This window comes from Lissotriton helveticus, chromosome 6 (genome assembly GCF_964261635.1).
Source record: "Lissotriton helveticus chromosome 6, aLisHel1.1, whole genome shotgun sequence".
NCBI classification, from domain to species: Eukaryota; Metazoa; Chordata; class Amphibia; order Caudata; family Salamandridae; genus Lissotriton; species Lissotriton helveticus.
The window spans coordinates 717,329,670-717,353,818 of record NC_136067.1 but is presented as its reverse complement, the minus strand read 5'-3'; the positions used below and the strand labels follow the sequence as shown (position 1 = coordinate 717,353,818).

General features: G+C 43.8%; 1 protein-coding gene across 4 annotated transcripts in view; it reads right to left on the bottom strand.

Annotated features, from left to right (window-relative positions):
- USP45 (ubiquitin specific peptidase 45) overlaps positions 1 to 24,149 on the bottom strand; it is a 1,947,146-nt gene that overhangs the window by 1,337,119 nt on the left and 585,878 nt on the right. For all 4 annotated transcript variants that reach the window (XM_078648210.1, XM_078648209.1, XM_078648212.1 and 1 more), the window contains one exon: positions 16,258 to 16,409. In XM_078648210.1, coding sequence (XP_078504336.1) covers positions 16,258 to 16,409 — 152 coding nt within the window. The remainder of the gene's footprint in view (positions 1 to 16,257; positions 16,410 to 24,149) is intronic.

Here is a 24,149-nt window from a genome sequence, read left to right as displayed (position 1 = left end):
TACCACATTACAACAATCTTTGCAAAAGCCAATATGTCTGGGCCAATTTATAGAATAAACTACTTTGTGTTGTCTGTGTTATTTATAATTGAAACTATTAACATTATTTATTTACTACAATTTTTAAGTAACTAAATAATGAAGGTTGCTTACATTGCTTACATGACCCCCAAAGAACCACTGTATTCTCTAATGCTTACAAGTTAACTAGGACCTCAAAAGCAGGGATATGTCTTAGTACAAGAATTATCACAAACAAAAACTTTCCCCAAAAAGTCAAAATCGAATTCCAATGAAGGAACTTATCCCTGCCATGTTTTCTGTGGTCTAGCTCTGGCACCAACGCAACTATGTTTCCCTATGGAGTATAAAAGATTGGAGTGGGTCTGGTTCTCCCACAGAGTTGAAATTCAAAACAGTCTCGCCTACTAAACTTTCTGTTGACTCCTAGACTACACATGGCTAGTAGGCAGACCCTACACAGGAGGAAAGATGTGAGAGCAAATGGAGATACAAAAGTACACACTGTGTCACTTACCAGTGTTATGAGTGCCTTTGGGGTTCCACAGTAGCAGTGTGGAGATGGAACAGAGAAGCAGCAATGCTGGGAGCAGATGTAGGCATCAAGCCAACCACAACAGCAATGCATTAGGGGAGATCTCCCCTCGGCGCACAATGGAGGGCACCTGAGCCCATGGAAATTAAAAACAAACAATGATCAACAGCAGCAGTGCTCCACCCCAGCCACTCTAATGAAAAATAAATGACCACTGCAGGACAACAGGTTCTGTATGAGAAACATGAGGACCAAGCCAAATACAGTATTAAATACATGGCAACTTATATAAAAATACATTCAAAAAGAATAGTTGACTTGCATTTTTGCTTTCCCCAGTCACCTCAACTACTTTGTGCTCTTCAAATGCCATCACTCAGTCTCCAGAGCCGCCTTCTTAGGCAGCCACTAACACGTGAAAGAACTAGAAATCCTGATAAGGCATACCCAATCTCAGTTTAGCTCCAGCAATGGCAAGCCAATGATGGTAAACAAGATGATCAAGAATTCTGCATTATGACCATTTAATTTGCTGTCTTGTGGTAACTGCGAGTTGTATTTGTGCTAAGCAAAACACCATATTCTGATTACCAATATGTCTGCCATGGTAGGGAATGTTGCCCACTACAGGGGATTGCGCTTGGCAATAAAACCAATGTTGTTTAAGATGAATAAGAAATTCATGGATAAATGGTACGCCATTTTGAACAAGTGCTCGCTTGATCTCATCCTTTTAATAGTAGAAGAGTTGTCACAAGTGCTCGTAGGATTAGAGACAGAAATTAAAGACTTACAAAATATTTTGACTCAACGTATGGAGAGTGAAGCTTGGACTACCACACTAGAGGAGATTAACAACAGGTTGGATGGTCACGCAAAAGATATTCCCGAACGGAAGGTACGAAAGTTCCGGCGTGATACTATCGATTACAAGCTCGATGAGGTTTACTCATGGGCCGATGTGTATGCATAAAAACGAGTTTGGAACCAACCAGGAAAAACTTCCTCAGAGGAAAGTGTAGTATCAGATACAGACACCCGCATCACACGCCCACCACCTAATGTAGTGACTAACATGGACAAAAATCCCCCAGGCACAAGCTCGACCACCTCACAACCGGCTTTTTTGTCGAAAAGTCCAGCCTCAAACGAACCACCTCAAGGTCCCAACATCACCAAACCAGGAGAGGCCACAGGTTCAGGGAAACCCAGCAGAAAAAAGAATCGTTAGTTGTTAACATATCTTCTAAGTCACTCACACCATTACAAACACAAGTGCTCAACAAAGGTTGCTCGTTTGTACCCACAAACCAAGCAAAGAGTCTTAACGCACAAATCGACGTGTTTAAGTTCACTAGAAAATTAAGACTAAGACACTTTTTCTCCACCATCGAGACTACCCAACCGACCCATGAAGTTACAGAATACCAAGAATTTAAACCCAAAAGCACGTTCATCTCACCCATTTCACATAAGACCATTGACCTATTCGAGACTCTAGTAAAACAAGACATCTCCAAATTACCTCAACAAACCAAATTCACACCTAATCTGAGCCTAAGCGAAAGGTCAGCCTTGCGTTCTTTACAAACCAACCAAACACTACACTTCACCAAAGCAGACAAAGGGGGAGCTTTGGTAATAATGGACAGAGGTAAATATGAAACCAAAGTTGACACTATGATACTAGACACCACTACTTATCTACCATTACCCAGAGATCCCACTCATGAATTTCAGACAGTCTTAAACACCATTCTTGAGCACGCTCTAGAAATGAAATGGATCAGTCTCAAAACCAAAGATTATCTTCACACCAGATTCCCACGTAGACCTAGGCTCTACATGGTGCCTAAAATACACAAATCCCTGATGGACCCCCCCCTTGAGACCCATCGTCTCGGGGTGCGGTTCCATTCAAGACCCATTGGGACGCTACTTAGACACCTTTCTTCAACCGATAGTCCAATCAGGTGATACCTACATACAAGACACCACTCATTTCTTGAATATGCTAAGAGCAATCAACCTTCCCAACAACAGAGAAATCCTACTGTGCACGATCGATGTCGTTGCACTATACACCTCCATCCCACATAGTGAAGGATTGGAGGCTGTAGAATGGGCACTCTTGAGAGCAGTTACCCCAAAAGCCAATCAAATCTTTCTGATGGAAATTTTAAATTTCTGCTTGTTCCACAGTTATTTCAACTGGAAGGACCGATATTTTCTTCAGTCCAATGGGACCTCCATGGGCTTTTCTGGAGCCCCCAGCTACGCGAACATCTTTATGATGAAGTACGAACAAGAAAACATTTTCTCTCAACTGCAATGGAACACACAGTTGCTTGTCTACAAGCGCTACATCGATGACATTTTCATCATGTGGCAAGGAACTAAACAAGATCTAGAACAAAACATTTCTCAGTTGAACACTATCAATCCCCGCATCCAGTTCACTCACCACATTTCCGCACAACAAATCCCATTTCTTGATGTACTAATCAAAATAGAAGGAGCAAATATAGTAACCTCCATCTTCACTAAGCCCACTGACAGGAACAATGCTTTACTTTACCACAGCTTCCACCCATGGCCTCTGAAAAAACACCTCCCTTACTCTCAGTTTCTTCGCATCAAACGAATCAATTCTGATCAGACCGTAGGCATGCAGATGGTTGATGTCTTTAGAGACAAATACAAGCAACGAGGTTACCCTGATCCAGTTCTTGATCAGGCGGCAAACAGAATTTCCCAAGTGACCCGTGAGTCACTCCTCGAGAAAAAACAGGTGGCCAAAGTTTCTCCCAGAGAAGTTTTCGTGTCTACTTACTCTACCCAATCACGACAAGTGAAATCCATCATCTTGAATCGCTGGACCTTAATGCAATCCGAACCTGACTTTGCAGGCATGTTCAATGCTCAACCATTATTCGCTTACAAAAGGGCGAGTAACCTGAAGGAGATTCTGAACACTAAACCCTCTCAGCCGAAGGTTACACACAAAGGCCTCATCAAATGCATGAACTGTTCCAATTGCAATAACGCAATCACAGGGAAAACCTTAAAACACCCCAGATCAGGCAAACCCATTGCTTTAAAGTACACAGCAAATTGCAATAGTGATTTTGTTGTGTACTACATCAAATGTCCTTGTGACCTTTATTATGTTGGGAAGACGGAACGCAGTGTGCGAATAAGAATCACAGAACACAAGAGCAGAATACGCACACAGAATGCAACCTCTCCTCTAGCATTACACTGGCTTACACATAGACACAACATATCTCAATTGAAATTTGGGATCCTTCAGGTCATTGAACCTAACGCTGAACGCGATCGCGCCAAGATCTTGTCACAGCGAGAGTCACACTGGATTTGGTATTTGCAAACTCTGACACCGACAGGGCTTAACGATAAGTTTGAATTATCTTGTTTCATGTAATAGTCATTAGGGCCTGCCCCCTTCAAATAGAATGTGCACACTACTAGTGGCAGAATTTCCCTGCAGCTTCAGAAACGAACTATTGTTGCCCAATTTATAACCTGTTTTTTATTTTCTGTTATTTCTGTCTGTTTTGATCATTTGAACTAATGTTACATGAGATTAATAGTGATTCCGCTATTGTTTTCCTCCTGCTGTGTAATGTTTACATCATTTTACTCCCTTCCCTTCCAATATGGCGCGCACAAAACACAGTCCTCTTTCGATGGTTATTAATTTCTACTTAGCGAGGCACCTCCCGTTAGATCACAACCTCATCTGCGACATAGAGCACTCTGTGAAGCACTAGAGATCACCCATTCGGTAAGTGCACCCCTCAGCTCCAATACGACAACAGTATGAAACGTTAATATGCATACGTGGTTGTTAACCGGTTCGTGTATTACGTTTCTTCCAGGGACGCTACTGTGGACATCACACGGTAATCTTTGTTTTAAATGTAACGCTCACGGGCGAGCACGCATTCACTGCTCACACCTAACTTAGACATCTACTTGTCTCCATTAGGTCCACTAGCACCGAATTACACCGGCTCAACTACAAACGTTACCGGCGAGCTTAAGTATGAATCCATCAGTCACGTTTTTTTCACTTCGTGTAACTGCTAAGCATGTAACCTAACTTAGACATCCACTTCGCCTCTATTAAGTCCACTAGCGCTGAAAGAGACCCGCTCAACTATAAACGTTACCGGCGAGCTTAGGCATGAACCCACTAGTCACGCTTTATTTATTTTGCGCACTTTTCTAGTATGTTTCCCGACACGGACCGTTTCACATTCCTCACGAAGGGTAGCACTGCATGGCACTCTATCCCTATTACCTACACAGATGTCACATTTGTGCACGACAGATTGGTTTCTTAGGTCGTTTTACCCATTTAATCCTGCTTCCTCTTAATGAATAGCTGTACAGCTTGTAGCTACTAGATACTTACTTGAAATTGTATCATTTCGCAGATCCCCTGACGAAGGGCATTACCCACAGCCCGAAATGCATTGGGATGTTTAAAGCAACACTGCTGCTACCACTCATGTATTTGTGAATTTACAACAACATCATGAGAATGCGAATAAAATCATCACTCAACCATCGATGAATTCAAAGAAGTTCTTTTCGAAATGTATATAAATGCATGATGATTATGTTCATTTGAAGTGAATTAGCGTTGAATATAACTAATACTACTATTAAGTTAAGATTTACACTCATATTGAGTGAATTAAGCAGTGCATCAGCATCCTGGACAGTGTCCAGGAATTTATTTCCACTTTCAAGACAAAGGTCACAGCAGGGCCTCCTTACCTGTTTTGCACGCTATGCCAAGTCATTAAATTTGTTCAAATCATTAGATATACTAGATCACTTGATTACTGAGTGCAAACGCTGCTGCGCTAACTTTTCTGGCCCACTACGAATGAACATTTTGCCAATTACAACATGGTGTCATGCTGGCTAGCGGACAGCACCAGAAAAATACTGAAATATATGGTGGTGTGGCACATCTTCCAGTGTGGGATGCAGGCTTCCTAATGAGAGGCAAAGCACAGGGATCCGCACTAAGCCCTGTACAAGTACCATAACAGCCATGAAGAGAAGCTGATGACCCAGAGGCCACTAATCACTACTGAAAAGCAAGCACTGGCAAAGCCAATAGGTCTTGCCTATTCATGAGCTATTGGCTTTGCCAATGTGTTTCTGACTTGTTATACACCAGTGCGGCTGCTGTACAGCAAGGCTAAAAGATAGTGGTGTACATGAGATTAGCGTGGAGTTTAGAAGAGTGGAAAGGCAAAAAGTGGAGTAGAGTGTCGTAGAATAGAGTGGCATAGAGTGCAGCTGCGCATAGTGGCGTACAGTGGACTGGTGTAGAGTGCATTGGCGCAGAGTCTTAAGTGGAGTAGAGTGCAGTGGGATAGAGTGCAGCTGCATATAATTCGGCAGTATACAATGCAGACTTGGAGAATGCATCAATACAGATTATTAGAGTGTTGTATAGTAGACCGCAGAGGCGTAGAGTGGAGTGGTGCAGAATAGAGTGGCGTACAGTTCAGTGGAGTAGCGCAGTGATTCAGAGTAGAGTGTTCTAGAGTGGTGCAGCATGGAGTATAGTGGCATAGAGTGCAGTTGTGTAGATTGGAGTGCTACAGTATAATAGAGTGGAGTGATGCAGAGCAGAATGGCGTAAAATGCAGTGGCAGAGTGCACTGGCATAGAATGCAGTGTGGCAGAGTAGATTGTCAGAGTGCAGTGGTGTAGAATAAAGTGGTGCAGAGTAGAATGGCGTAGAGTACAGTGGTGCAGAGTAGAGTGCAGTAGCATAGAGCGCAGAGGGGTAGAGTAGAGTGGTGCAGAGTAAACTGCAGTGGCATGGAGTGCCATGGCATAGAGTGCACTGGCGTAGTGTGTTGCAGAGTATAGTGGCATACAATGCAGTGGTTTAAATTAGAGCGATGCATCGTAGAGTGCAGTGACATGGAGTACAGAGGTTTAGAGTAAAGTGGCAAAAAATACAGTTTCTTAGAGTGCAGTGATGTAGAGTGGCGTAAAGTGCAGTGACATTGAGTGGTGCAGAGTAGAATACAGAGGCGTAGATTTCAGTAGTGCAGAGTATAGTGTCGTGTAGTGCAGTGGGGTAGAGTGGTGTAGAGTTAATTGGAATAGAGTGTAGTGTCACAGAGAGCAGTAGTTTAGGCTACAGTGGTGCAAAGTAGAGTGCAGTGGCATAGAGTGGTGTTGCGTAGAGTGCACTGCCGTAGAGTAGCGCAGACTGGATTGTTTGTTTGGTAGAGTGGAGTGGTGCAGTGTAAAGTGCAGTGGTGTAGCGTGGTATAGAGTAATGGTGTAAAGTGCAGTGGCATAGAGTGCAGTGTTGCAGAGTAGATTAGAGTGGCGTACAGTCGATTGGCACAGAGTGCAAGAGTGTAGAGTGGAGTGGTATAGAGTAGAGTGCATTAGCGTACAGTGTATTGGCATAGAGTGCAGTGGTGTAGAATGCAGTGGTATAGAATGCAGTGGTGTAGAGTGCAGTGTTTTAGAGTGCAGTGTTTTAGAGTGGAGTGGCTCAGAGTGGAGCAGAGATGCGAAGAGTGAAGTGGCGTAGAGTTTAGGGGCACAGAGTGGAGTAAAGTACAGTGGTACAGAGTGCAGTGGTTGGGTGTAGAGTGGATTGGTGTGGAGTGGTGCAGAACAGAGTGGAGTACAAATGTGTGATAGCATACTGTCATTACAGAAGACACATTTTCAATAGAAATTACATTACATTTGCACAGATATACAGTATTACTAATACAACTATACCAGGGGTCTCCAACCTTTTCTGTAGTGAGAGCTACTTCTTCTCAAGGAAAGTCCTGCTGAGCTACTAGCATATTCCATTACTGTACAATGCTGATGATATGTATTAACATTACACTATGACCACCCTAAGCACAATTATCAGTATTAACCACCCAAAAATTCCAGGTGAATTTATCAGAATGCTAGGAAAACATTTATCAATATTAAATGCTTGTAATCAAGTAAAATTCAAATCATCACATGTTGTTTGCCACAAAGGGTATTACCACAGCAGTAAGTCTCCCCAACTCAAATTAAATTATCATTCAGCTAACAACTTTAAATGTGTTTTAGAATTGCGATATTTTGTCGCCATTAGCATATTCAAACCAGACAAATGCCCAGACACATATGAATCCTATCTCTCACTCTCTCCTTCACATAGCCATTACAATTCTAACCGAAATACTTGTTAATCGACTGCTGCGCCTGCTGCCCCATCTGGTGCAACTAGATCAGTCAGGTTTTATACCAGGAAGGTCAACAGCAGACAATTTACAAAACCTGTTCTCATTCACACACTAACTGGATCCAGGGCTGCTAGTTGAGGACACCTTCAAGGATGCGGCCAAGGCATTCAATATGTTTGAATTGTCATTCTTATTTACAGTGCTGGGGCGAATGAGCCTTGAGTTTGCCATGGTGAAATGGATCAAGCTGGTCTATAAAGAACCTCTTTTTATGAGTCCCAATGTACCCAATATAGGCCAACGTAGCAGTATGACCTTTTACCTACATATGTCCGACCCTGCTCTACATAACGGTTCTGGCAATGATCTTTTACCTAATCATGTGCTCAATAAATGTCGATCAGTTTTCTCCGAAACTGGCCTTATTTATTATGCATGAGGATTCCTAGTATCGTATTTAATCCCCTGCCCAGGACATACACAGCAGGATTGCCATCTTCTGTTTTATAACTCTGAACAAAAGTCACTGCTAACGTCATCCTTGAATGACAAATCCACTATACATAATGGCAAGTCATTACATATGTAGGTAGAACCCCTGAGGGTATTTTGTGGATATAAAAGAACCACATCTTTGCTGGGAAAAGAAAGGAGAAGTTTTCACACTGATACTAGACGCTGAGGTCCTGACCTGCAGAAGCTTCAGAACACAGTGGACTGACATCCCTTGCGGGGTGTCTAACTCAAGACCAAGACTGACACCTTCATTCTCTCCGATCAGGTAATGAGGTTGGCTCTTTCCTAAGTGATCCTTGGCTTCACACCCACATACATGATAGGTACACTTAGATAGGGTTTGCATATTAGGAGTACGCTTGATTACTGCCATGTATCGATATCCCTATAGATATTTACTGTTTTAGCACCATGGTAGAATTCTACCTTTTATTTACTCTGTCGGTGCTTGTAATCTTATATATCTGTTCCTGTCTTATGATTATCGCAGCAACATTTTTTATACTAGAATAGCGCTGGTTCAATAAATGCTTATTGAAAACGTCCCCATCGTTTATTCTGTATATCTCTCTGAGACTAAGTGAGCACGATTTAATGAACAAAAAGTACTGCACTGCTTCCACGATCCCTGATGGATCAAGGGCTTTCATGGTCGATAGTTGCCAGAAACTACTCACTCCTTGGTAAGATTAGGGGGTTAATGGTGGCACTGTGAGCCAGCTTATCTAAAGGCTAACATATCCTTTGAGGGTGTCTGGAATCAGTCTGGAAATCAATCCCTTAGTATATGTTGTCTAAACGTGCAGATCCTATGTACTATTAGGAACTACATGACATGCTAGCCAGACTAAGAGTAAATGGTGGGCTGGCTGCACCTTTGCGAATAAAATGTGGAACATGCCAGGGATGACCCTTACTATAACCGTAAGTACAGCTGAGCCCCTAGCCTGAATCCTTAGGGAGTTTCACAATAGACTGGTATTAATCTGGGATTCCACTATATGCTTCTGTCATTGCATGCAGATGATGCTTTACCAGTGTTGAGTGACCCTGGGATAAACTTAAGATCTATCATTTGCAAGATCATACTGTACGGGCATTGGTCTGACCTGCAGAGCAACTAGGCAAAATCTATTACTGTCCCCCTTACTACACCGCCACAAAACCCATGCTAGAATATCAGTTACAGTGGCAAACTGACCCCATCTGCTACCCTGGAATACACTACCATACGGACATTCACACCATCATGCGAGAAACTACAGGACAAGTGGTGGGTCTCAGTGCAAAGGCAGACAGATAAGTTAAACTGCTGCTCATGCTTGCAGACAGCATTACGCTGAAAAAGATGGTGGTGTTACCTAAGCTACTATATATGGTCCAAAATATACCCATTCCACTTTCTAAGCCATTCTTTAATCAACTCAACTCATTTATGATATTGTTGGTGTCGGCAGACAAAACACCTAAAGTAAGCTGGAGCAAGGTACAACTCCTGTACAAAAGGAGCAGATTTGCAGCACTGCACGTTCACTATCTTATTTAGTGGCGCTCACTCAATTCATACATCACTGGATCCACAATAGTCGACACACACCAGATGTTGCTCTTGAAAAGGGCTGGTACACCCTCTCCTGTTAAAAAGGGCCCTTACACCCAGGCTTCTAGACCTGTAAAGGAGAAAAACACTGTGAATTGTGCCATTTGGGCTCTGTCACGCCTTGCACCTTTATGTGCTGTCCCAATACTGTATTTGTCCCTCATCCCCCTCAAGCACTTCTTCATTACAGATAGGCCGCACTTCTACTATCATAACACGGCTTCAGAAGAAACCTATCAACATGCTGGGCAACTTCTTTCATGAGCACAACTTCAAAACAATTCAGGAATACCTGGGTGACACCACTACCACACTATTGGCACATTAGCATATGGTAAATTGTCGTATGTAATGCACCAACCCTGCCAGACTTTCACCAAAGTGCCGTCTGAGTGATATGTAATATCGATTCTGTTGTCCAGTCTCCAACCAGCTAAATTATTTACAAGATTATACTCCATTGTTACGGAGATGCGGGAAGGGCCCGCTTCCAGGGCACAAGAACAATGGGCTACAGATCTAGGTATAGACACCACGGACGAAATGTGGGCATACTCTTGCCAACAAACCCAGAAAGTATCCAGTATTTGGGAGATATAGACCGATACATTATAAGTACCTTCAAAGGGTATACCTAATACCAATGCCGATGGCCAAGTATAACCTAATGAATAACAAAAGGTGCAAAAGATGTGGAGCCCAAAGTTCTGACCTCATGAACATTACAAGCCTCTGCCCTAGACTGACTGTGCCCTGGGGTCGAGTGATTGGGGCTGTGAAGGATGTTATGTTATGTCGATTTGTAAGGTGCAGCTCATCACCCGTGTGGGTATCTAGGCACAGGAGCAGAAGCGTAGAACAGCCAATTCTTAAGTTTCTTGCAGAAGATGAGAAGTGGCATGGCAGACCTGATGTGTAGAGGAAGTTCATTCCAGTTTTTGGCAGCGATAAAGGAGAATGCACTTCCTCCTGTCTTGCTTTTGCAGATGTAGGGGATTTGTGCACGGGAGAGAGAGATGGAGTGTTGCTGTCTGGAGGGTTGGTAGAGTTGGAGTCAGTCGTTGAGGTACACTGGTCCTTTGTTGTGGAGGGCTTTGTAGGTGTGGATGAGCAGCTTGAATTTGCAGTGTTTCTAGATGAGTAGCCAGTGTAGTTCGGTGAGGTAGGGAGTAATGTGAGCTTTTCTGTTGACGTCTAGGATGAGTCTGGTGGCGGTGTTTTGGATGGTTTGGAGCTCTTGAGTAAGTAAGTTGGAGATGCCTATGTAGAGTGTGTTGCTGTTGTCGAGTTTGCTGGTGATGCGGGCCTCGGTGACCGTGCGTCTTGTGTGGATGGGGAGCCATTTGAAGATCTTGTGAAGCATTCTGGAGATGTGGCAGCAGGATGAGACCACGGCGTTGACCTGTCTGTTTATCGTGAGTTTGTCATCAAGGAGGAGGATGAGGTTTCTGTCTTTGGGGGTGGGCGTGGGACCCAGGTCGGGTGAGAACCAGGAGGAGCTTTTACTTCTAAAGATAAGAATCTCTGTTTTGTCAGTTTTGAGTTTATGGCAGTAGTCTTGCATCCAGTTGGCTACATTGAACATGCAGGTGGTATAGTTGGTCAAAGTGGTATTTTTTGTTTCGGTGATGGAGAGAATGAGCTAAGTGTAGTCGGTGCAAAAGACAATGTTGATGCCATAGGTTCTTATGATGCAGGCGAGATGTGCCATGTCAATGCTGAAAGAGTTGGGCTGAGGGAGGAGCACAGGGAAACTCCACAGACAAGCTTCTTGTGTTAGGAGGTGAAAGTGGAGAGTCTGACTCGTTTTGTCCTGTTGGACAGAAAAGAGGCGATCCAGCTCACGGTGGGCCCAAGGATTCCGGAGTCCTGGAGTCTGGCAAAGCAAATGCAATAGGAGACAGTGCTGAAAGCTGCTGAGAGGTATCTCCTCTGTCCATGATGAATCCGATGTCATCTGATGCTGCCAGGAGGGCGATTTCCATGCTGTGGTTGCTGCAGAAACCTGACTTATTGGAATACAGGAGGTGTTTTTGTTCAAGATGGGCTTGTTGATTCCTTTTTCGAGCCCAAAAACGGTAGGAGTGCCATCGGCTTGTAGTTGCTGAGCTCTTTCAATTTGGCTGAGGGTTTCTTCAGGAGGGAAGTGACCTCCATGTTTTTCCAGCTGTCCTGGAAGAGTCTGTTGAGGATGGACGAGTTGATGATGGTGGTGAGGTTGGAGTTGATTAGTGTGCTTCCCATGTTGTACATGTGGTGAGGGCAGGAGTCTGAGGGGGACCCTGAATGGATGGTTTGCATGTTTCTGGTGGTGTCATCTGTGGTGAGAGGTCTCAAGTTTGTTAGGAGGTGGGTGCCTTTGGTGGTGGTGGGAGGTTGCGTGATGATGTCCTCTACCATGAGTCGGGATGCAAAGTTGGTGTAGATCTTGAGTAGTTTGTTGCGGAAAAAGTCAGAGAGGTTATCACAGAGGATCTGTGAGGGGATGATGGTGCTGGAGGCAGATGTTGGGCTGGTGAATTCTTTGACTATGTTGAAGAGTTCTTTGTCGGAGTTAGCACAAGATTCGAGTGAGCACGAGGGCCGCTTCCTTGCTTCTTTGATCTGTGTATGGTACCTTCTGAGTGAGAATTTGTAGCTGTCTCTGGGGGTATTGTCTTCGCTGGTTCCCCATTTTCTTTACAGTTGTTTGCAGTGGAGCTTGAAATCTCTTAAGTATTACGTGTACCAGCATGCTTGAGCGTGGGTTCTTGTGTGCCTGATCTTCTTCATGGGGCCAGGGTGTTGACACAGTCTGAAATTCAACTGTTGAAGATGGGTAGGTCGTTCTGTAGGTTGCCTGTGAGAATAGACTAGTTGAATCTGAGGGTGTGGGTCCAGTCTGAGTCTGCTATTTTGTTCAAGTTGCCGCTAAAGTTGATAGTTGGTTTTGGTTTGCTGGGGTGTTGTGAGTTAATGTAGATGTGCACTTTTTAGTTGTCTGTCCATGTGAATGGGGTGAGGTAGCTGATGGTAATCATGTTGCTGGCTGTGAAGACTGGGTTGAGTGTGTGTCCGGTGATGTGAGTCAGGCTTTGCAGTTGGAAGTGCAAGTGTTCCATGAGCGTGGGTGGTTCGTCTGTAGAGGCAGTGCAAGTGGTGGTGTCTTTGTGGATGGATGCGAGGCCTCCTTCAGGTTTGTGGAGCCCGTCGCAGTGGATGATCTTGTAGCCACTTGGGATGGCCACTGTGTTGGCGAGGGTTGTTTACTTGCTGAGCCAGGTTTCGGTGAGAAAGAGGATGTTCGGGGAATGAGTGTTGATGAAGTCTCAGACATTGCTTGCATGTTTGTAGAGGAATCTGGTGTTGATCAGAATCCAGGCTATGCGGGGTGAGGTGTGTGTGGAAAGGTATGAGGGGTAGGATGCTGCAAAAGAAGCAGCAGTGAGCTCATGAAAACGGTCATGCAGTGTACTGGGGAGCAGGGACAACAGTCGTGATAGCAGCCGGTGTCGAGGGCTAGCAAGTCAGTGTGAGTTTAGCAATGACAATTAAGCATATCAGGGTAGGCCAGGACAAGAATTTCAGACAAACCCTGCTACGTTATTACTTGGATATGTGAAAGCTGTGCCTAAGGTCAAACGCAAATTTATTACTACAGCATTACTTCTGGGTAAACATAGAGTGACTATGGTATGAGGTGGAACTAGAGCCCCCAAGTTTCAAGATTTGATCGAAGACATGTCCCTATGCAAAGAATGGCCTGAGATCTACGAAATCACAATTTCTAACGCCAGGCCACAAAACTTTTGGGAGCCACTAGGGACTTACTTGGCCACCTTAACCAGTTCATAAGTTACCTGGCCCCATGTATTGTTCTATGGAATGTACTGGTGAGACTCTAAACCTGGGCTTGATATATACCAGCCTGCCCGGCTGAATGCTAAGAAATGGATGTACAAAATAGCTCAGATAATATCTAGGACCCCTGTATAAAAATACTGCGTGGGAGAACGCTATTGTTGGATTCAGAAATTGGTCTTGTATTTCAGTGCACATGACAAGAGAATGTAAATGTTTTTTTATGTCTGTCTTTATTGTAGAATAAACAAATAAATACAAAATATATATATATTTTCGGCTACACGTTTAAAAAAAAAAGAAGAACATTTATGCCCACATAGTAGTTTGATGGGATTCCACCACAATGCAGAGGTAACATACGTGTGCTTTTATCCAAAGAGTAAGACCATATTTAGGTCTCACTCTCTCTTGGTCAGGTCAGTTAAAATTGGTAAAAAATTATTCTGCAAGGACAAATTATGCTGCCTAATCTTCATGACCTTATATCAGGTTTTACCCTAATTTCAGTATATATATTGGCTAAGTATCTGTGTTCTTGGAGACCTTACAACACTCATAATAAAAGATAAACCCCGTTTTGGATCTTTTCATCTACAGTGCATAAATGACAGGATATGCCCTTCGGACATAACAATTGTTTGTATGGTGATGGTCCTGTCAAGGATACTTCGTAATCCTACAGATGATTTGGTATCTTCTGCAGAACTCTATTTTACCATAAACCAAAGAATAAGCAAATCAACAGCATTCATCACTCATTTTCTATTAGTGTTACCAGATGATTTCATGTGACCCAGGAAGTAATTTAACAACCTCATACATTCTGCTGGCTGCAGTCTTAATTTCCACAATTCAAACGAATTTCACTAAACTATCAGATTACAATGGTTTAAAAAAAAAAAAAACTCCGGACTAGAGCACATGTAATTCCAGTAAAATGGAATTCTTACCTATCGGGAAATCCACTGAGTTCTGCCCTAGCAAATGGTGGCCTGAGGGTACCACTCCACCTCCTGTGTCGGTTGAATCGGCACAGAATCTGGGTATCCTCTATGACACCGCTCTCTCATTTGATCTTCATGTAAAAAAGATGGCAGGTTGTTGTTTCAATCTTATTAAATCTTTGAAGAAATTTTTTGATTTTCTTTCTATAGAAGCGCGAAAATCCGTAGCAGTTTCTCTTATACTCTCTCGCCTTGATTACTGCAACGGATTGATGGCAGGGGTCAAGAAACAAACTTTACAAAAACTCCAGAATGTTCAGCATGCAGCAGCCCGGCTGGTGCTCAAACTGCCCAGGAAATCCTCTGCCTCTGCAGCCCTTAAAACCCTGCACTGGCTCCCGATCCACAAAAGAATTCTTTTTAAGAATTTATTGACTATTTTCAGAGTGCTTAATGATACCGGACCAAAGTATCTAAGAAATAGATTTACCCGCTACAATCCCACCAGAGCTTTAAGGTCAGCAGGGCATAATGTCGCGAAACAAACATCCCTAAATTTTCCCTTAAAACTAAAGGAGGCAAAATACTTGCTGTCCTGGCCGCCAAGGCGTGGAATCTGATGCCAATGGATCTGAGAACGCAGCCCACGGAGGCTGCTTTTAGGAAAAGGCTTAAAACTTGGATATATAACTTAACAGACACCTACGTATTGACTATCATCAAGTGCACTCTCTCAGTTTTATGTTACCTCTCCCAGCGCCAGGATGCTCCTTTCGGAGCGACAGTTTTGCGCTTTACAAATAATATATAACATAACATAACATGATTCATGGTGACATTAAGTCATTTGGTAACATTAATCATGTCATCTTGTCTACATACTCCTTCCCTTACCCCACGAAGTTAGCAAGAATTTATTTTCTCTGTTTTCCTTTTACACGTTTCACGCATCATCCTTGAAGTGTCCAGCTTATCATAAGCGTAGATTGTTAGCACTTGATTCTCGCTAGACACCAAACTGTCCAACCCCACCTCCGGCCAACGAATCCTTCCAAAGGAATTATTCTTTTCAGGGTACAGCACTCCCGCCTATCGGATCTCCACTGTGACTTCGCGTCCTGATAAACGTAATGGCCTTATTTATCTGCACTTCAATCAACCTACACTCACACTGGATACACTTAAATGTACATTTCAGAAAAACGGCGAACAGTTGCCAGAGTCAGCCCCAGAAACTAAGCTGCTCTCCGTTTGGAGTTCTACAAAGCGAAGAAAAAAAAGTCAAAAGTCTGCACCCACTCTGCATTAGACTTGCTCCTACACTATTGTCCTTTGAATATGGGTTAAGAGTAATACTTTTTTGACTAGTGTGTCTTCCTTCTTCATACCACCTTGGGCGCTCTCATACCCACACCTGCTCTGTTTTAGGACTTTTCTTCCATTGTGCAATCGCATGCAGACCATGTGAAGTGCCACGCTGCCCTTGCTCCAAGTTCCACTTTATACTAATGCTTGCAATTACAAAATAAATATCTCACATCTTACCTGTACAACTGCATTGAAAAAGCATGTGTTTCCTAGATTTTGGATTCCCTTCACCGGCACAGAGATGTTGTTTATCATCATGTCGTTCCCGTTTATTATTTTACATGAGTCATTGTATCCTTCACAAAGTCGTATTACTTTTGCTGATGCGCCTACAAATAAAAACAAAAATGTACATTTAAAGCAACACCAAAAAAATGGCGAGGTATCTATGGTAATCTTTAGAAGACCGAAAAACCTCTTAGTGCTTAAGCTGCATGGATCTTCTTGATCGGCCTTTGGGTCAGAGTTTGTACTGTGTGCATTGTATATCAGGGGGCCGTATAATAGAAAGTGCCCTGGCGGCACAATGGGCATGTGCGCCCCCGGGGCACTTTAGTATTACTGAAGGGGTCACATACGCTTGTGCGGCCCCTTATGTAATACTGATAGCACTGGCGCACATGTAGTGCCAGTGCTAGTTCAAGAGGGAGTTCCCTCATTTGCATGGGGTGTGGCTCCATGCAAATAAGGGAGTATCGCTGCTTTCGCGCCCCCGCCATAATATTGATGCAAGCTCAAAGGTAAACATGCCTTTAGGAGGCACACAAAGTGTGCCACAAAACAATTTCTGTGCGCCTCCTAAAGGCAGCCATCTGGAGGGGAGAAAGGGGGTCCTAAGGACCACCCAGACATCTGCTTGCAGGTGGATGCAGTCACCAACTCCCTTCTTAACAAGCATTAAAAATGCAATAGGTCTCGCCTTTCATTAAGTTAAAGCTTTGCTATACAATACCATTAGCAAAGCAAATGGCTTTAACTTAATCAAAGGGGGACACAGAGGCATAGCTACTCGCACGCTGTGAGGGCAACGGCTCCAAACTCTCCTACCTGACCGCCGTTAGGGCAACGGCACTGGCGACATCAACTCCTGCGCCGTGAGGGAAACGGCTGGGGCTTCCACACGCGAGCGGCGGGAGAACTACACCTCCCAGCTGCCCCGGCGCACCGGTGACATCACAGAAGCGCCCGGAGGCGCTTGAAAAGAGCAGAACGCCTCCTGCCCCGCGGGACGTGCGCGGACGGCGCCAGGCAAAGGGGCGGGCCATGTGTGGCCGTCAGAGGCCAGAAGAGACCGGGCTGGGCCACAGATCTTGATCTCGTTATGAGTTGTTCAAAACTTCTTAAATTCACGTGAGACTTCGGTGTTTTAACTTTTCTTTTAATTTTAAATTGTGCAGCGTATGCAAGACATTTACTGATTGTATTCTTTTATTTCATATATTCTTTATTGTGCAGGAGGAGGATTGTGTAAACGTCCAAATCTAAAGTTGATAAGTCAGTTTTCGGGCTGGGCACCATGGATAATTATCTTGTCAAGAAGGTGAACCAGATCAACAATGAGAGAAGGGCTTCTTTGGGACTAGTTGATCTCCCCTTGCTGCATGATGAGGCCTTGCCCCTATTGGGGGACACTCCACAAGAAAACAGCGATGTTATAACTGATCAGGCTTCTATAACTGCAGTAGTACAGGTACATAGGGAGTCACTTGACGTCCTGCCTGATACGTCTCTGGAGGAATCAGAGCAGGTGCCACCAGTGACTAGACCGGTGAGATCCTGTAGGAAAATCCAGTCTAAACGCGGGGGGAAGCATAGCAAAAAAAGACCAGAGCCTCCACTAGTAGTCTGCAATGGCCCCATTGTAGGGCCCTGCCCTGTGGATGGAAACAAAGAGGAGGGTACGCTCAATCTTATTGAGCATTTGGATCTACTTGTTAGCTCCATAGTAGCAAAAATAGAGGCCAAAATGGAAGATATGTTTAAACCCTTGAACACTAAACTGGACACTGTCTCGTTGGAAGTGGACAGACTGGGTGGAATCTTGTCAGCATACATGGCAATTATTCCAGCTGGACCTTCCAAGGTAGTAGATAATGTCCAGAGTGTTAGGAAAGAGAATGTACAGCTGATCGGTCGGCAAGCTCCTGCCACCGATTCTGCTCCCTCGGGCCAACAACTAGCTACTGTACAGAATAGACAGAACAGAGAACCTTTAGTAGAGTCGGAGGGCAGGTTTGATCTCAAACATACAAGGAAAAGTCGTTACATTAATCTGCCCCCGGACTGTGCTCCTTATGTGGCGGTATTAACAAATGTTCCGCCCATTGATGATCTTTCTGCCCAGCCTCATGGGGAATCTCACGACTCATTAAAAAATAAAACAGTTGCGTGGCTGAACAAAAATTGTGGATTTCCAACTAAATACTCAGACCAAATATTATCAACACGTTGGGTGAATTGGATTTGTCCATCTGTCAAGAGTACCAGTGGGGATTGCATTGTTGTAAATTTTAAACATCCGCAACATGTGGCAACAGTATTATTAAGGGCGGGCTCACTAGTTTATAACTCGAACAGTGTATGTGTACGCCCACTTGGCTATTTTTATGCCCATTTGATTGTTGCACCCCCTGCCTCCAGGAGTCTTAGACCACTGTCTCAGTCCCTGACACCGGCTATGAAGACACCATACATGCATAATGTTAATACACACTGCTTGAATGATCCTACTGTTGAAATACTTAATAGTCACAATGTTACGAACCTTGGTAGGAATGTCTTTAACGTAGATACTCAGAACAGATTTGACTTGCTCTCTGGGCTGGAGATGTGTGATTGACGCAAGGAGTGTGAGGAGCAAGGACATGAACATGTGTTAGACGAAGACCTGGAACTTATCCCTGAAGTGTTAGTAAATTGTAGTAATGTTATTAGTTGGAACATTGCGGGACTGGGTTCAAAGATGGGGGACGGTAATTGGATAAGATTTATTAAGCAATATCAGATTATCTGTCTCCAGGAGACCTGGCCAATTGAATGTGACTTTTTCCTTGAAGGGTACAAATCATTCTATGTTCCCGCGTCTGCATCTAGCAGGGGCAGACCAAAGGGGGGGTTAGTCATATTCATATCCATTGCTTTACCATGTAATATACGTAGAGTTTTAACTGATAACCCAGGTATTATTGGGCTGATTTTATCTGGAGATAACTGTTTTGCTGGCCTGGTTAATTTTTATAATGGTGTAAATCCATGCTCAGTCCTTAGCCAAGTTTTGGCACTAAAAAATTGTATTCGCCTTTCCATGAAAGAATGTCTCCATAACCTCCGGATTATGGGCGATTTCAATGTCCATCCATGTGGTGATCTTTTGTTGAAAAGCATATCGGATGTGCATTGTGCACGCTCCCATGGACTACACATGGAACACACACAGGAAGGAGAATTACTCAATGATCTAATGAATGATCTAGACCTGATAACAGCCATGGAATTGAGGGACCCTACCAAGTGTTTTCTCACCCCAACTTTTAAAGGCCATGGACGGGGAACCTTCATTGACTTTGTGCTACTCACATTGTCAATGCAGTCCTTTGTGGATTGCTTTTCAATTGAAAACAGTGAATTTAGCGACCACAACCCGCTCAGTTTCCAGTTGAAGGGCCCCTGGGTGGTCAAGGAAACTCGGACCTGTGTTTTAGGCAGGCTTAGCACAACTGATGGAAGACGCCGCCTCAGATGGTCTATGATCTCTGCGGACGTGCTATACAGGAAAATAACAGATACTTGTACAGATGAAATCTTGAGTTGTACCTCAGCTGGGACTGAACCGATTGGGGTCCTGGATGCTTTCCAAATTTTGTCGGACAAAGTATCTCAGCTGATGCTGGTCCCTGCAAAAAATACAGAAGCCAGGGGACCAGATGGTTTAATCAGGATTGCTCGAGAGCAGCACGCAATTTAAGGTTGGCTCTGGCAGCTAAACCCAGAGTAAAACTGGCTGTTCAAGCGTGTAGGAAAGAATATAAATCAATCAATGCCACACGCAAGGACCGTCTAAGAGAGGAGGCATGGGCTGAGATCCTTGATCCTGATACTTTGCAGTGTAGCTCCAGATTTTGGGCAACGTTAAAGAAACCTGTTATAGGCCAATCTCACTTATTGATTCCATGGTTAAAATAGTTGTCAGAATGCTACTGCAGAGATTGTCGGACTGGGCGTTGGAAAAGAACATCATGTCCAGCGCACAGTATGGCTTCTGCAGTGGACGTTCGACTATAACACAGTGCCTCAATCTCTTCCTAATCTTAAGCAAGTATACTGTGGTGCAGAAGGGTACAATACACCTTGCCTTCATGGATTTGTCATCTGCCTTTGACTGTGTTAACAGGGGTAGGCTATGGCAGTCCATGAGGGCAAGGGGTGTTGATAATGGGATCATTAATTTCCTTGTTGACCTACATAGCAATACCACTGCCAATGTAAGGTATTCTAAGGATCTGGGCGTAACCAGTAATTTTGAAATCAGAAAGGGGGTGCGCCAAGGCTGCATCTTAGCCCCCTTTCTTTTTAATTTTTATATCAATGATCTTGATAGCGACCTGCAGAGTATCCATGCCGACTGTCCTAGAGTCGGTAGGCGGGGTATTCCTGTTCTTCTATACGCAGATGATGCGGTTTTAATTTCTAGAACTGAGAGGGGACTTCAGGCCCTTCTTAAGGTTTTTAAACAGTTCATGCTAGAAAGAGACTTATTGGTCAACAATTCTAAATCTTACATAATGCATGTTGGCCAACAGCCAACCAAAAACTTTTTGTTTAAGTGATCCCTGTATCGAAATCTTTTTTATACCTTGGGGTCACTTTTGATAACAAACTTACTTGGGGTCCACATCTTGACAAGAAGAAAGGCGAACTGGCCAGGGTGAATGCTTCTATTTTTAATTTTGCAGCAAAGCTTGGGAAAAAACCCACCAGTGCCATGATGAAACTTTATAACGTGAAATCGGTGGCAACTGCGGTTTATGGAAGTGAACTGTGGGGTTATGTTGTAGGGGAGCAGCTACAGGTTATCGAGAATTCGTTCATGAAGCGCCTTTTGTGTGTACCAGCCGGAACTTCTAATTTTATTGTACATGAAGAGCTGGGGGCACATTATTTAAGTGACACTTTTTCGTTTCGCCCGCTGATATGCTGGCTTAATTTGTGGTTAAATGAGGATATTCCACTGACTCACTTGATCATGAAAGACTTTTTGTCCCTGGACAACGCAATGGGTATCCCATGGCTAAAATACTTGAAAACTAGCTTCTCCAGGCTGGGTAGTCTGGATCTGTTCGAACATCCGAGTAGGATTGTAAAAAGGGACGTGGAGGCAATCAAACGGTCCTTCCTTACGGACAGAATCATGCAAAGGGAAGGTGTGGAGCTTCTTAAACAAACTGTAAGAAAATGTGTTATGCTTAGAACATGTGAATCAATGGGGCCATATTTCACTGGATCACTGTCTTCACATGAGAAGTTTTTGCTAACAAGATTTAGGCTAAACACTTTCCACCACTTACTGATTAGACCAAAAAGTGATATTTTTAATAAACCTGCTGCACCCTGTGGCTGCGACGGAAAGTCTCCACAGGATATGTTGCATTTTATATTCTTATGTAGATTTTATGATTATCCGCGTAAACGCTACCTGGTTGTTTTTTAAAAAAACTTAATTTTAATCAAATCAGACCGCACTTATGTTTTTACAACTCTTGCATAAGGACAGTATTCTTCAAGTAACTGAATTTTTAAAGCTATGTATAAGAATGAGAAATTGCTTGGATCAATGAAGGACTTCTGTGTTGATGTATCCCTCTTTGACAAAATTAATTTTTGCATGTAAACTACAGATCTGTGAACTTTTGCACTTTACTCTGTACTCTTTGCACTTTATTGTATATTCATATATTTACTGTATTTTTTTAAAATTGCATTGTTGCACATGTGCTTTTATGGTTTGAATCAAAACCGAAATAAAGTCTCTATTGAATTGAATTGAATTGAATTTAATCAAAGGCGAGACCTGTTGCATTTTCAATGCTTGTTTCTTCTTGGGGGACTGTCTTCAAAGTAAGCAGGAGTGAGCCAGGCCTAGACGCAGGCGGGCGGGCTGGCGGCCTTTTAATTGAGCATTTTGTTGTGAGAGAAAGAGCGGGCAGGGGTAAGGAGAGCAACTCGAGAGAGACCCGGAACTGGTGGGGTGGGCTGAGGGGAGAAGGGAAGCGAGAAGGGCAGAGAGAAAGGGAAAGCAAGAGTGCAGGGGAGAGAGAGACAAGGAGAGGGGGAGAGCGAAAGTGATGGAGAGAAAGCGAAACTGATGAAGAGAGAGACAGAAAGAGAGAGAGAAAGTGGTGTAGAGAGACAGAAAGAGGGAGGAGAGCGACACTGATGGACAGAGAAACAAAAAATGAGGGAGAGAGAGTGAGAAGGAAAGCAACTGATTTAGAGAGAAAGGGAGACAGAAGGGGGGCGAAAGAGATGGAGAAAGATCCAGAAAGCGAGGGAGAGAGAGTGAAAGTGATGGAGAGAGAGAGAGACAGAATGAAAGGGAGAGAGAGAGAGCGAAAGTGATGGGGAGAGAGACAGAAAGAGAGAGAACGAACGAAAGTGTGAGCGAGAGACAGGAAGAGAGAGAGAGAGAGAGACAGAGAACGAAAGTGAGAGAAAGAGAGAGAGAGGAAGCGAGGGAGGGAGAAATCGAGAAGGGAGAAATGTCTGCAGTTCCTATAGACCCATTTCCCTGTTGAATACAGAAATCAAAGTTCTAGCGAAACTTCTGGCATAGGGCTTGGTAAAGGTCAACACCCCCCTAGTTCAAAGTGACTAGGCGGGATTCATGCCTAAGAGGTCCATTCAATCTAACCAGACATTACTGCATAATTGGTTACACAAGATGAAAGATACACAGCTACCACTGTCCATTATGGTGGAAAAGGTATTTGATTATCTTGGCTGGACCTACCTCTTTGAGGTCCTTGAGGCCTTTTGATTCGGACCAAAATGTTGTCATTGGGTGGCCCTGCTTTATAGGTGACCATAAGCAGTGGTAAGAGTGAATGCGGTAACTTCTGAAATCTTCTGGCTTTCGCACTCTTCCGACAGGGGTGCCGCCTGTCCCCCTTGATTTTCACTGTCTGCATGGAGCCTCAGGAATGCTGGGTCAGAGTGAAACCCTATATTGTGAGATTTCCTGAGGTTGTAGGAGAACTGGAGAAGTTTTCCCTATAAGAAGACAATGTGTTGCTTTAACACTCTAAAACCTGGCCCTCTTTGCCCGCGAGTCTTTCAATCTATTGAAACGCCAAGAGATACGAGGAATACAGGATCAATTCAGACAGATAGATTCTCTACCAACCAGGTGCCTGGCCAGCTGTGGGGGATGTGCCCCATGGGCTTGTCATTTCAAATGCAGGTTTCAGGTATCCGGCAACTGAGATCGCACCCAAAAGATTGGAGTTCCTATAGAAAAACCTGGGGGTGGTCCTTCGAGAGTTTGAAAGAGAAGTTGAGAAGTGGCACAAACTCCTGCTCTCGTTGCTAGAGAGGATGACCATATTTAAAATGATTATGTTACCCAAATTCCTGTATGGCCTGCAAAATACCCGTTGGCTGATATCCGACTATTTCTTGGACTAGATAGAACTCTGGGACTGTTCTCTGGGATGCGGGACCTTCCAGAGAATGGCTCTTCGCACATTATAATATTCGGTATATAATGGAAGTCTCTCGCTCACAGATAAAAGAGCCTATTGGGCTTGTCAGATTCAGTTTATTAATAACTGCGGATTTGCTTCTAGGAGGGAATCAGCAACAATACTGGAACAGATCTTGATGGAGCCACACTCCTACATCCTTTACCTCTATGGGTCTTTATTTAGAAGGGACCTGATGGACCTTACTAAGGGCATTCTAACAACCTGGGACAATGCTCTGCAAAACATAGACCAGCAACATAAGCTTCTAGGGAAACTCCCCCGGGGCAGAGAAAAAAATAAGGGAGACTAATGGAGTGCAAAAAGTGGGAG